At 37.6% G+C, this 13,835-nt stretch overlaps 1 protein-coding gene across 1 annotated transcript in view; it reads left to right on the top strand.

Moving 5' to 3' along the window:
* Positions 1 to 13,835, top strand: part of LOC126234993 (dynein beta chain, ciliary-like) — a 732,993-nt gene that overhangs the window by 91,645 nt on the left and 627,513 nt on the right. Inside the window, exon 8 of the mRNA XM_049943730.1 lies at positions 3,065 to 3,162. Within this exon, the coding sequence (XP_049799687.1) occupies positions 3,065 to 3,162 (98 nt within the window). The remainder of the gene's footprint in view (positions 1 to 3,064; positions 3,163 to 13,835) is intronic.

Here is a 13,835-nt window from a genome sequence, read left to right on the forward strand (position 1 = left end):
TTTAAAAATTCTGGAACTTTGTCCACAAAATTTTTCTGTGCTTACCATTTCTGTATTGTGCATGGTCTTCTTTGAAATATTCTCCTCCACAATTGATACACCACTCCCAATGCTGTTTCTGCTTCTGGAAGCAGTCTTGGTACACCTTTTGCTGGATCGCGCAAAGTGCTGTCTGTGAATTTTCTTTTATCTCATCTATTGTTGCACATCTTCGTCCTTTCAATGGAGTCTTCAACTTTGGAAGTAAAAAAATGTCTGCAGAGGCCTGGTCTGTAGAGTACGGAGGAGGGGGCATCACAGTGATTTCGTTTTCTGTGTAATAGTTGTGCGCCAACAGGGACGAATGTGCGAGTGCACTATCATTATACAAGAGCCATGAATTGTCTCAGCACATTTCAGACGATTTCCTTCTCACATTTTTTCGCAGGTGTTGCAACATGTCCTGATAGTACCATTGATTAACAGTTTCTCCCTGTGGCAGAAATTCGTGATGAACTAATCCTTCAAAGTCAAAGAAAACTATCAACTTGGCTTTGACATTTGACATGACCTGACAATCTTTTTTGGTCTTGGAGTACGTTTCTCAACCCATTGTGAAGATTGACTCTTGGCCTCAACATCATTACTGTCTTATCACCAGTTATAATTCTCTTAAGGAACATCTCATTCTCATATGTTCGATCCAAAAGCTCTTCACATAGTGCGAGGTGAAGGTCTTTCTGGTCTCGACTCATGAGCTACGGAACGAACGTAGCAGCGACATGATGCATTCCAAGATGCTGTGTCAGTATTTCATGACATGATCCAAGTGAAATGTTACATTCTTCTGCCATCTCTCAGACAGTCAGTCTTTGATTGGCATGCACAGTTTCATTGATGTTCCTGACATAAGCATCTTCAGTAGATGTTGAAGGACGTCCTGAATGAAGGTCATCTTCAGCTGGCCATTTTTGAACTGTGTGAACCATTTGTAACACCGAGTATGGCTTAAGTACTCGTTACTGTAAGCTTCCTGCAGCATTGGGTGTATCTCTGTAAAGGTTTTCTTGAGTTTCATGCAAAATGTAATGCAGATGCATTGCTCAGCTAACCCTGCCATCTCGAAATTTGCAAACTGTGTGTCACAGTGTTCGTCTCAGTACAACACTGAACAATAACTAACAGACATACAAAAATGAAACTTCTGGAAGTTAAACATTAAATACAGGTGTGTGTATGGATGCCAACGGCATTTTGCTCCAACACATGATTGGTGCGAAATTACAAATGTTCTGGAACTTTTTAAGCAGACCTCCTAGATGTAGACATCAGTTTGTAAAGTTTTTCTTACAGTATGAAAAATGGCTTTATATTTTTTATTTGGATCATTTAGGTTGGCTTTATTTGTTAGTTCTGTTGCCTTAGATACTACTTTATGAAGTACTTTCCTATACAGGAACAACTGTGAAAATTCAGATCATCTGTAGTTATACTTTGTCCATAGAGTGAGTAACCTATTAGTCTTACATGACATCCTTATACCCATTGGGATCCAACCATTATGAATTTTCCTGATAACTGGATTTGTAATTTATTTTTGTGACAGATTTGTGTCTTCATTTTGATTTGACATTCTTAGTCATTCTTATTCATCTAATTGTGTATGGATAGGTGTTAATTTCATTTGTCTTCTTAATATTACGAACTGTTATATGACAGTAGGGCAGTTTTTTAACACCAGTCAGGAGCTGTGCATCTGTGTTTTGTTCTTGATTTTTGTCTCCGTATTTGGGCTAATTCATGTATGAATTATGATTGTGTCACATCATAATCAGAGAGGCCCTTAAGACTATGTAACTGTTTACAAATTGTGTATGTCTTCATATACTTATGCTTATATCTTATGGTAAGCACAATGCTTTAGAAAGAAATTACTACGTGGACCAAGTTGCAATATTCCTAATGTGTTTTTTGTAGTTATTGCTCAATCTTTCACATATTGACTTCCAGCAACACATTATGTTTTGGAATCTGAATGTTGAGTGTTACTGCTCCGATGCTTCCAAATCTTTTTATGTAAATTATCTCTCTTTTAACTTGTATGTTGCAGTGATTTAACACTCTGCTCCACATCTATTTATCTTCTTTTTTAATCCCTATATTTATCACTATGAAGTTTTTCTACATAGAAAATACTGAATGGAGAGAGGCTCTCATTCTGTTAAATTTGTATGTCCATGGCATACCAGCTGTTTACTTCAAGAAGATTGAGTACGCAGATGATGTGGCTTGTTTTAAATTTTGTGCACAAATGTTGTAACCTTTATTTTTAAGATATCATAGACTCAGAAACTCTATCACATTAGTTTTGAAAAGTCATTTGTTACATCAGAAAGGAAATATCATAGACAGTAATGTTGTTCATGAGAAAAGAGACTGACTTTCAGGCTGACTAGCTAAGGAGACTAGAAATTATCCTCAGTTGAAACACAACACAAAATAATTGTGCTGTTTGTGAAACATGTTGTAAACACTGCAGAGTGTTACATACTTTTTAAAATTATTCTGACCAAACAAAAATCTGAGAATTAAGATTGAGTAAAACAGCATTGTGAACAAATTCAAGTGCATGATTTTAGATTGTGGAGTGCTTGGTGTGTTTTTTTAAAAGCATTATGGAGAGGATTCTCGTTGTGTTCATCCTGCAATTCTGTAATTTGGCAAATATGACTTTATATTTTGGATATTGCCGGTCTATTTCAGAGTGAAGTTGAAGCTCTATATTTTAGTCTCATTGGCTCAAGATTGTGTAAATGTTTTCATCTACAGAAACCAGCCAGATTCTTACAAAATATTATTGTGAAATGAATTGAATCTGGTTGCAGCACCACTTCATCGAAAAACTAAATGAGTTGTTGCTTCAGTTATATCCTTATCATCATAATTTCCTCAGTGCTGCAGATGATTGATTTGAAAGTACTTATTACTGATGCACCTCTTTAGAAGTATGTAGCTGTTTTAGTCATTACATGTATGTGATATAAAGGCTGAATGATGACAAGCTGTAAATTTTGTATATTTTCAGGCAATTAAATACCTAGATCAATCTACCATTTTCCAAGCAGAAGTTGAAGAGTCATATGACAAGATTCTGAAGTGTATCGATACACTTGAACTTTTTCAGTAAGTATTGCTTCATATGAAGATTGTTTCTCAGAAACTGATAAATAAATTGAGTTGGTTGTACTGCTTTTATGCAATGGAGACTCTCTCTCTCTCTCTCTGTCTCTCTGTCTCTCTTGTCTCTGTATCTTGTCATGAAACTTACACCTATCAACTGTAATTTATTTATTGATTGGTTCTGTGAATCTAGGACTGCAAAATGTGAAAAAGGTATTGTACCGTTCGTTAATTACTATACACATTTTCTGAAATTTTTATATGCGTCATTTTTCACAAACAAATTTTTTTACTCTATACACTTTACAAATACAATCATAATTGGTGATGCAGTTTTGTTTTGATAGATACTCTGTTATTGTATAGAAATAGTGTATAGAAGCAGTGCTTGACTAAGTAAACCTTCCTGCTGGATTTGAAACGGTTTCTGCAAAACGCTATTTTTTGTGGATATGGTTAATACTGTTGAGACCAGCCAGATAGAAGAATATCAGGCCTAAGAAACAGACAGTTTATGTTGTTATTTAAAATGTTAGCTGCTATGTATGTAACTGATGTATCTGTAAGAGTAATAGATACTAAAAAAAGAATCAAGCTGCAAGATTTATTTTTCATCTTTAGTTTAAGTCTTTCGTAGGTTACAGATTTAAAAATAATGAGGACGGGAAGTATACTTGTCCTTGAAAAAGAAAACTCTTCCTCTTGAGCTTCCAAATTTTCTTCTTGCGCACTCAAAGACATGATGTATTTGTAGCAGAAATTACAGCAAACTGTGTAACCAAATGAGTACATGCACAAAACTATGTCAGTACGATCATATTGGCTCAGCCATTTGTGACAGCAACTGTTACGTTTGCTTGCTAATGTTTCTTTCAAAATAATTCTAGAAATTCACAACACAAGATAGCACCAGCCAGTGGGCAGGTAGTGAGATATCTGTACAATGTTCTCATATGTAATAAGTCCAGTTTCAAACAGTAGATGGCTCACGTGTTGAGAAAAAACTCAGCCCAACTTATATTCAGGTACTTCCTTTTTAATACAGAATTGTGGCCCTGGCTATGCTCAGTCTTGGTCTACAAAGTGTTAATGCATTATACATTATAATGATGGACTGGATTAGACCTTTCCGTAATAGTGCTAATTTAGCTGTTGTGCACTTACATTATTTATTTGTCTTTTCTAGTAGCTGTGTATAGATTTGTTATAGGTGATGGAGGAACTGGTAGTATTTAATTTTTATTTATAATAATTACATTTTCTTATATACATGCAAGTGGTATATTTTACTGTTCCTAAATAGTTGCCTACACGATAATCTTTGGTCTACCAATTCCGTTAATCTAACAATCTGTCCCTGTAATCTAAATTATTTCAGACTTGCTCCACAGTTTCCCCATATTTCAGAATTTACTGACCATCAGCAAAATATATGATACTGAGGTTATCGTATAAATCATTTTTATCTATCCACTTAAATTAAATGAGGTTATCATACGACATATAGTTCCTTAATATTCATACTATGATAATGTTTCGTTCAGTTTTCTGTTACTCAGTTTCACATTATTTGTATCCATATGCTGATAAATTTTGTGCTCCCTGTTTTCTTTTTCTTTTTTGTCTGTTTATTTCAACATGATGATTAGCTGTGCAGTGAATATGTCTGTTACATAGTTTTTTCCAGCTTTATCATCAATATGTTAGCATCAAAGTACAATAACATTTTTTTATGATAGTCTTAATGTTTTCAAAGTTTTTTTCAGTATTTTCTGTAAATAAAAAGATATTGGTTTCAACTGCAGATTTGTATAATTTCCTATTACTGCTGTTTATATCTAAATCATTTACATATACCTTGTGGATGAGAATTAACTCCCTAATAAAAATTGTTTATAACTTTTTTAACACTTTACCAATTTTCATGGGAAAAAAACTTTTTTGTTCCTTACAATGGTAGAATTCTTATGCAGTGCTAAAATGCAACATAAGCTCCTTCATTATGTATAAGTTTCTGTAAACAGATGTGAATGTTTGTGACAGGCTTCTGCAGACAATCCAGTGGCACATTTCAAGGATCTTGGTGAATTCACTTCTCCAATTCTAAAGAGTTTTTGGTTCTGTGCAATACGCTTTGTCTTTCACCCACCCACAGAGGAAGAAATTGCAGGGTATTAAATCAGGACTCCTTGCTGGCCATTCGAAGGGGCTGTGACATTCCAACCAGTGTCCTGGAAAAAGGGTGTCAAGCTAAGCTCAGACGGGTTACACTAAGTGAGATGAGGCCCCATCTAGCATAAAGATTAAATCGCTGTAATTGTCCCACATGGATACATTACCAAGCATATCAAGGTACTGTTCAACAATGTAGGAAAAGACAAATTTCTACTTACCATAAAGAAGACATGTCAAGTTACAGGCAGGCACAATTGAATGGTTTATTTCAGGAACCAGTCAAGTGTCAAAACCAGAAAAATGAGTTAATGTCACCATATTTGTCTTTGAGGGTAATTGCACATTTCATTGCAGAAAGCAGTTAAATATCTCCAACTATTGTTGTCTTGCATGACGTTTAATTTCACGTTTACATCAGAAACCAGTCAAACGACTCCATTTGTCTGGTTTCTGCAGTAAACTGTGGGGACACTTTATGCTCCTTTGTTGTCAGTTGGTACTCTGAATCAACAATAGTCGATATTCAGATGTTTTCATTGTAATCACTGATCAGTTAACTTGAGCTTTTCGAATAAGTCTGTGCTGTTTTCCAGTGTTCATATGTTTCTGATAACAGTATGACTATATGAAAATGAGATGTCTGCAGGTTCAGAAGACAAACCTCAACACAAAAGGAAACGAGGAGTAGTAAACGATGACTCGTACAAATAAAATCGTATTCGGAATGAATGCAAGGGTGAAAGGAGAGAAGGTTATGTTTCTTACTCTGGCAAGGAAGTACCTATTAAAAAAAAGCCCAGCAGTATCATTTGTAAGTGCATTGCAAATTGTTATTTAATCATTAACCTGGACGTCATTAATGAAACTTGGAGATATTTTCATTCTCTTGAAAATAAAAACTGTCAGGATATCTATATTCAGACTTTGATTGAGGTTAATGAAGTTAAGCATAGATGGGGAAAACAAGGGCCAGACAAAAGGTCAGGCAAAGAAAATGGTAGGCATACTGAAGGCAGTTTTAAAAGAAATCACTCTTACAGATATAACGTAAAGATTGGCGGTGTACTGAAACATGTTTGCAAGAATGTCTTTATGAAAATCTATGTATACCACATAACAGATTAGGGAGAATTTGCCAATTATTACTTCAAAATACTACCCCTAAAGACAAGAGCAGGAGGGGCAATGCTCTTCCTGGCAACATTTGTGTATGTATCCACGATCATATTGAAAAATTTGAAGTTAAAGAGAGCCATTATGGTGGGCAACACAAAAAGTATTTGGATGCTTGTTTAAATGTCACAAAACTTCGTAAGATGTTCATTAATGACAACCCTGACATAAAAGATACTGTCAAGTACCATTTTTACTATTCTTATTTTCATGAAAACTTTGGGTACTCATTTGGTTGCCCACACGTTGATGTATGCAGTCAGTGTGAAAGCCTAAACACAAAATTGACGGATAAATCCTTGAATGATAATGCTAAACGTACGGCAACTGCAGAGCTTGTTGTACACAAGAGGGCCAAGAAGTTTTATGTTAGTATGAAAGAAGCATCTCAAAATGGATGACGAAGAAACCACCAATTTGTATTTTGATTATAAGCTAAACTTGCCACTCCCAAATATTCTTGTTCAGGAAATTTTTTACATGCGGCAGTTATGGGTTAACGTTTTTAGTATCCATGATTTGAAAAGTAACAAGTCCAAAATCTGCCTTTATCATGAGGGTGATGGTAACAAGTATCCAGATGAGGTTTGCAGTTTTTTATTGAATTACATAGAAATATCCAGTAGAGTAAAGAGACTGACTCTTTTTAGTGATGATCCATCAGGACAGAACAAGAACCACACTATTGTTAGGTTTTTGATGAACCTCTGTGACAAAGGGCGATATGACAGTATCACTCACAACTTCCCTGTTTGTGGTCACTCGAATTCACCATATAACAGAGACTTTGGGGCTATAAAGTGTATCATGAAGAAAGTGGATCTAATTTATACATCAGAGCAATACATGGAGCTTATACTGAAAGCAAATAAAACAAATCGTTTTACTGTACAGGAAGTTTCCTTCCAAGGTAACAGAAGTTTCAAAACGTGGTGGCCTCATGCATAGAAAAAGCTTACAAACTCAGACAAATCTTCTGGTAGAGGTGTTCCTAAAACCAAAAGGTGAATTTCAAGATATCCGCATACAAACAATTTTGTTACAACAGTAATACATCTGGAAAAGTGGCTGTAAAGCCACATATTGATGGAATCATTCAGTCAACTTTCACAGTGCTGAAAACAGAGCCTGCTCCTGACTTATCCACCAATTTTGCCTACCCTTCAGGAAAAGTAAGTTTATAAATAGTATAATACACTCCTGGAAATGGAAAAAAGGACACATTGACACCGGTGTGTCAGACCCACCATACTTGCTCCGGACACTGCGAGAGGGCTGTACAAGCAATGATCACACGCACGGCACAGCGGACACACCAGGAACCGCGGTGTTGGCCGTCGAATGGCGCTAGCTGCGCAGCATTTGTGCACCGCCGCCGTCAGTGTCAGCCAGTTTGCCGTGGCATACGGAGCTCCATCGCAGTCTTTAACACTGGTAGCATGCCGCGACAGCGTGGACGTGAACCGTATGTGCAGTTGACGGACTTCGAGCGAGGGCGTATAGTGGGCATGCGGGAGGCCGGGTGGACGTACCGCCGAATTGCTCAACACGTGGGGCGTGAGGTCTCCACAGTACATCGATGTTGTCGCCAGTGGTCGGCAGAAGGTGCACGTGCCCGTCGACCTGGGACCGGACCGCAGCGACGCACGGATGCACGCCAAGACCGTAGGATCCTACGCAGTGCCGTAGGGGACCGCACCGCCACTTCCCAGCAAATTAGGGACACTGTTGCTCCTGGGGTATCGGCGAGGACCATTCGCAACCGTCTCCATGAAGCTGAGCTACGGTCCCGCACACCGTTAGGCCGTCTTCCGCTCACGCCCCAACATCGTGCAGCCCGCCTCCAGTGGTGTCCCGACAGGCGTGAATGGAGGGACGAATGGAGACGTGTCGTCTTCAGCGATGAGAGTCGCTTCTGCCTTGGTGCCAATGATGGTCGTATGCATGTTTGGCACCGTGCAGGTGAGCGCCACAATCAGGACTGCATACGACCGAGGCACACAGGGCCAACACCCGGCATCATGGTGTGGGGAGCGATCTCCTACACTGGCCGTACACCACTGGTGATCGTCGAGGGGACACTGAATAGTGCACGGTACATCCAAACCGTCATCGAACCCATCATTCTACCATTCCTAGACCGGCAAGGGAACTTGCTGTTCCAACAGGACAATGCACGTCCGCATGTATCCCGTGCCACCCAACGTGCTCTAGAAGGTGTAAGTCAACTACCCTGGCCAGCAAGATCTCCGGATCTGTCCCCCATTGAGCATGTTTGGGACTGGATGAAGCGTCGTCTCACGCGGTCTGCACGTCCAGCACGAACGCTGGTCCAACTGAGGTGCCAGGTGGAAATGGCATGGCAAGCCGTTCCACAGGACTACATCCAGCATCTCTACGATCGTCTCCATGGTAGAATAGCAGCCTGCATTGCTGCGAAAGGTGGATATACACTGTACTAGTGCCGACATTGTGCATGCTCTGTTGCCTGTGTCTATGTGCCTGTGGTTCTGTCAGTGTGATCATGTGATGTATCTGATCCCAGGAATGTGTCAATAAAGTTTCCCCTTCCTGGGACAATGAATTCACGGTGTTCTTATTTCAATTTCCAGGAGTGTATATTAGGCAACTTGTACAAAAATTACTGTTAGGTGTAACCATTTTCTTTCATTCAAACCTTTACCTAAAGTATTATAGTGCAGTCTGAAATAATATATTTTTTGGACGTTCTCCATTCATGTTTAGATCTGAGCCCTAATCCCTTCATTATTGTTTTAGGTTCCTATCAATATCCAGAAGCTGCGAGATCTAAATGCCCTAAGACCTTACCTGGCTAGGTATGAAACATTTTATGACAGCATTTTACAATGGCCTACTACAGAGGCAGAATGTGCTGTGGAATTTGTTTATGAGGATTGAGTAGCTCTTACTGCGATGATTGAAGTAGATGATTATTTCATCTTTGTATTAGTAATGTAGTCTCAATATCATTAAAAATTCTGTCCTTTTCCAATTTATTTGTAAATCCTAAAAATATGGAGAATTATATCATAAAAATATGTTTGCTCTACTCGTTTACTGCAGAAACCGGTTAAGTAGATTTTTTTTTTTCATTCCGTTGACAACAATATTAAATAACCCAAAATATTTTTTCTTTGATACAATGATTTGCAATATATACTACTTTCAGAAAAAAACACCGAAGTCACTACCGAAACATGAAGTATGATGGGAGACAGTTTTTTGTGTTTTCCCAAAATAGACAAACTTGGTGCTTGACTGGTTTCTGAAATAGACGATTCAATTAAAAGACACCTACTAGATACTGTTCTGTATTCATTGTGTCCTGAATGATATATGCACCCGCCCACCCACCACAATGTGACCTTTGGACAGTGTTGGCATTGTTCAACATCCACTATTGCCCAGTAATTACAATTGTTCCAGTTAAAAAACTCTCCAGTACGAAATGCGGTTTCATCTGAACACAGGATATTACTGAAAGTATCGGACAGTCTTCACACCAAGCAAGCATCATCTCCCCATATTCCAATTGCTGATCACAGTCTTCAGGCGATAGTTCCTGGAAATAATGTGGTTTCCATGAACCAAAATTCAACTCTTTTTTTTCAAAACAATTTTGATTGTGTGTCAGGTTAAACCATTTTTGTGAGATGCCTGTCTTTGTGATTTCTGAGGACTTCAAGTGAACTGTTGAGGGTCGACTGCTTCTCCTACCGTCTGATACAGAACATGTGACCATTAGCTTCAAGTGGCAATTCCTTATTGTCTTTCTATTTATCAAGGCACAAGGTCTTTTCACAATTTGCCACCATCTCTGTGCTTGTACCAGAGATCACTTTAGGCTACTTCGTACTGGGATGCCAGCTGAGCCCACTCACACCAGGTTAGATTTTGTGCCATGATCTGCCACTGATATCTGCAATGACATAAATGAAATTCTGCCAGAGAAAGGAACAAAATGTCTTTTCTTTTATGAAAATTAGTCAAGTATTTACAAAGTTATAAACAATTTTCAATAGGGGCTTAATTCTTGCCCACCTTGTAGTAGGAATAGGATTGGACTAGATGAGGAACCTTGGGGAACTCCATGTTGACCACACAATATATTAAATCTGTAAACTATTTTCTTTCAGAGAGATATTATTTAAGCCAGTTATGTGTTGCTCCCCTAATTGCCCAGTTCTCAGTCAAATAAAAGTAATTTATCATGATTGTATTGAGGGCTTTTGATAAGTCTAGCAATATACTCAAGGTATATTCCTGCTTGTCTAGTCCTTGTAGCTTTCATATAGAAAAAATAGCTGTTTCGTTTGAGTTGCTTTTTTTAAAATCATTTTATGAATCTCTTAATCTCTATATGGCAATGTCCTGTCTGACTGGCTGATTGACTGACTCATCATCGCCCACACCAAAGTACTAAGGATAGAAACTTGAAATTAAGAGAATGAGTGGATCTTATATTGTAGATATTGTTTAAGAAGAGATTTTTCGAAATTCCAATCATAAGGGGGTGAAATAGGAGATGATTTTTTTTTTGAAAATTGTCGCTGTTAAGGCAATTTTGAAGCTACACCTACAAAAATTGGTATTTGGTTTCTCGGTCAGAAATAAAGAAATATGCATGTCAGCATTTTTGGAAATTTAACTCTGTAGTGGTGAAATAGTGTGTGAAAGCCCTTTTTTGAAGATTTGTCATTGTTAAAGAACTACTAAAGAATATTTAAAGCTACAGCTCTGAACACTAGTATTTGACTTCTTGGTTACAAAAATAAAAAAAATGTGTGTTTCAGTGTTGTTGGAAACTGAACCTCAAAGGAGGTGAACTGGGGATGAGATTTTTTTCTGAAAATATTTTATTATGAAAGCATTTTTAAAGCTTGGCCACCCAGTCAGAAATAAAAAAAAATACATGTTTCACTGTTTTAGGAAATTCAACCCCTATGGGGGTGAAATGGAGGATGAAAAGTTTTTATGGCAATATTTCATTGTGCAAGCATTTTTGAAGCTAAATCTACAAAAAATTGTGTTTGGGTTCTCTGTAAGAAATAAAAATATGTATGTCACTGTTCTTGAAAATTCAACCCCTAAGGGGGTGAAATAGAGGACAGAACATCTTATGAAAATATTTCATTGTGAAAGCATTTTTAAAGCTAAATCTTAGAAAATTAGTGTTTGGCTTCTCGGTTGGAGATGAAAAAATATGTGTTTCACTGTTTTTGGATACTCACCCCCTAAGAGGGTGAAATAGGGTCAGACTGATTCACTGACTCAGCCCAGCTTAGAATGATAGAAACTCAAAGTTTGGAGAGGGTGTGGATCTTATACTGTAGGCATCATTTAAGAAGGGATTGTCCGAAATTCCCCTTCTACGTGGGTGAAATAGGGGATGAAAGGCTTATTTCAGTATTTTTGGAAATTTGACCGCTAAGGGGGGGGGGGGGGGGTAAAACAATGAGTGAAAGTTTTTTTGAAAATTAATAAATACTAAAGAACTACTAAAGGATTTTTAAAGCTACTTCTATGACAACTGATATTTTATTTCTGGGTTAGAAATAGAAAAATACACATTTCACTGTTTCTGGAAATTCAGCTCGTAAGGGAGTGCAATAGAGGATGAAAATTTTTAAGAAACTATTTCCTTACATTAAAAAAAACTTTAAAGATAAATTTATGAAAGTTGATATTTCATGTCTTGGTTAGATATAAAGAAATATTTGTTAGTGGATGAAAGTTGCTATGGAAGTAACTCCAGAAGAACACAAATGCATGACTAACAAAAACTATGGACTTCAGCTGTCAGAATTGCTTTTTGGCCAGAAGTACTTTCAGAAAAGACCATGCTTATACGGCATTAATTAGTGTGAGAAACATAGAAGGTGTTGCAGTTTGTGAAAAATGTAAAAAATTGATTAAACAAAAACAAAAAAATCTCTGTGGGTCATATGGTCTACATGAGTAAAGCAGTAGCTGCTAAGCTAGTATTTTATATTTATTTAAGGACATAGTCTTTTATTTTTTTTAAATCAATAATTTTTTTAAAAATACAGACAGTAGAGAATCACGTCTAGAGTTGACACCTCTTCCTGACTTTTTTTTGTTATGAAGTGGTTTCAGTTTTGCAATTTTGAAGCATGTTGGAAAGTCGCCAGTTGAGACGTACAGATTTAAAAAAAATTTCAGTGGTTTAGAAATTATGTCTGTACTTTTTTTACAGCACTATCTGGTTTATTATCTGTTCCGGATGAGTGTTTTGATTTTATTAACTTGGTTTCTTGCTGAACTTCTGCATATTTATTGACATGAAAGATGTTGTATTGTCTACTGATTCAATTTTTGATGCCAGATGTGTGTATGATATTGTCACATAGAAACCACAGTCAAGTCCAAATCTAGAGGTAGGGTCACCAGCATACAGCCAGAGCAGAACTGAATTGCACGGAGAGTGTAGCAGACAATGAATATTCGAGAATACACAAATATTCCAGAAACAATAAATACTGAATAACAAATATTTGTCAATGGTTGATTTGAACTGGCAACCCACAGCACTCCAACAATGGTACTAACCACTACACCATATTGTGTGGCCTGTAGCTCACACCATTGTTCAGTCTCCTGGAAAAAGTGACCTCCATTGTTACAAGAATTCTCAGTGGAGCTGACTACTGCACCATGGATCTAGATCTTGACAATAGTCTACCATATGTCAGCACTGGTGGGTCCTTGCATTCTGGTTGTGTTATTACATCCTCTTTACTGTGATGGGCATCAAAGATAGATCATCTGTCAAGTGAGTCTTCAGATTGCTTTAACATCCCGTTGTCAATCTCCTTCTATGGACTTTAGTAGGGTTTCATCTAGAGGACACCTCGGGGCTTTTGTCTTTTGGCAAGTGCCAAGGGATACAATATGGTTCAAAGCAGCATTTTAGTAACTTTTTTCCAATAATCCTACTTTCTACAAAGGCGCAAAAATTCAAGCAAAGTCTCTTGGGCTGCATCTCACTGGTCAGTGCTTGGCCATGTAGTACTCTCTCTCTTACTTCTGGGTGTTCAGGTCCATATATGAGCCAGCTGACATGCTTGATGGGTCTTGGTGGTGAGATGTTTGACATAGTCTTTCTAAGTATCAGTTGGTTGTAATGGGAACAGTGTATTCGTTGTCATTTCAGCCTCACAACTGTGGAGTGGGAAGAACAGTGTTAATCCTGTAGCATATTCCTTCACTGAATTGTATGCAAATATCGCAATGGGTAGTATTGTAACCTAATCTCTCTGTTCAACGTCAGTGTACATTGAAAGCAT

The sequence above is a fragment of the Schistocerca nitens genome, chromosome 2 (assembly GCF_023898315.1).
Source record: "Schistocerca nitens isolate TAMUIC-IGC-003100 chromosome 2, iqSchNite1.1, whole genome shotgun sequence".
Classification (NCBI taxonomy): Eukaryota; Metazoa; Arthropoda; class Insecta; order Orthoptera; family Acrididae; genus Schistocerca; species Schistocerca nitens.